Below are 1,016 nucleotides of genomic sequence, written 5' to 3'. Positions count from 1 at the left end.
AATGCTACTAAATAACTGATAATAGTGAAGGATTGCGCACACACACACACACACACACACACACACTTACTTAAGACATGTGGTGAGGAAAGGGAGAAACTGGATATTGTCAGCATTTTTTGATTCTCTCATCTTCTTCAGGTCGGTCCTAGAAGCACACACGGGGACGGGGGGGCGCGCGCGCGCGCACACACACACACACACACACACACACACACACACACACACACACACACACACACACACACACACACACACACACACACACACACACACACACACACACACACACACACACACACACACACACACACACACACACACACACACACACACACACACACACACACACACACACACACACACACACACACACGAATTAGTGGAGAGAAACAGTCAACACAGATTCCTTCACAAGTTAACCATTACCGTCACTGTGGCTGTCAGACAACTCATCTTGTCCTCACGTTTCCGACCAACCAAGTAACTGGAAGAAATGAGAATGGACCATGACAGATAAGCTATTCAACTTACAGTCCAGTCGAGAACATCCCGACCGTGAACACGATGCAGGCCCATGACAGAAATTGCAATAAATCCATCGAACAAGAGAAGACAAGTCTAACACACTAGCCGGTTATGTGTTTCACGTGCAATGTCTGCTTTTAAACACAGATGCTTAAATCGCATGCAACTAGACTTGGAAAATAACTACGCGGATGTATCGCACTGCATTATTTCCGTGTTTGCAATCAGTGGTCTCAGTGTTTCTATGCTCTGATTGGCTATGTGATAAAGCAGTTTGGATGGATTTGCTCCAATAGGGTGCTGAAACGAAAGTGGACGTCGCGTGTTACGTCATTACGTTGAAAGAATTTGGAAGGTTCAGTAAGCTGGTAATGCACATCCATGGAGTTGGCAGATAGATTTTGACCTCGGTGTGATGGATGGGGACTGTGCTGGGATAGCACATTATTCATCCCAAAATGTAGTGGTCTTTACAAATCACATTACAA

General features: G+C 45.5%; 1 protein-coding gene across 1 annotated transcript in view; it reads right to left on the bottom strand.

Moving 5' to 3' along the window:
* slc50a1 (solute carrier family 50 member 1) overlaps positions 1–768 on the bottom strand; it is an 8,295-nt gene extending 7,527 nt beyond the window's left edge. The window contains exons 1-2 of the mRNA XM_039805304.1: positions 535–768; positions 71–148 (exon numbers count right to left, since the gene is read on the bottom strand). Of these exons, the coding sequence (XP_039661238.1) occupies positions 71–148; positions 535–602 (146 nt within the window). The 5' untranslated portion in view covers positions 603–768. The remainder of the gene's footprint in view (positions 1–70; positions 149–534) is intronic.
* Between the last annotated feature and the right edge of the window lie 248 nt (positions 769–1,016).

This window comes from Perca fluviatilis, chromosome 7 (assembly GCF_010015445.1).
Source record: "Perca fluviatilis chromosome 7, GENO_Pfluv_1.0, whole genome shotgun sequence".
NCBI lineage: Eukaryota > Metazoa > Chordata > Actinopteri > Perciformes > Percidae > Perca > Perca fluviatilis.
The sequence above is the reverse complement of the archived record's forward strand: the minus strand, read 5'-3'. Positions and strand labels throughout refer to the sequence as shown.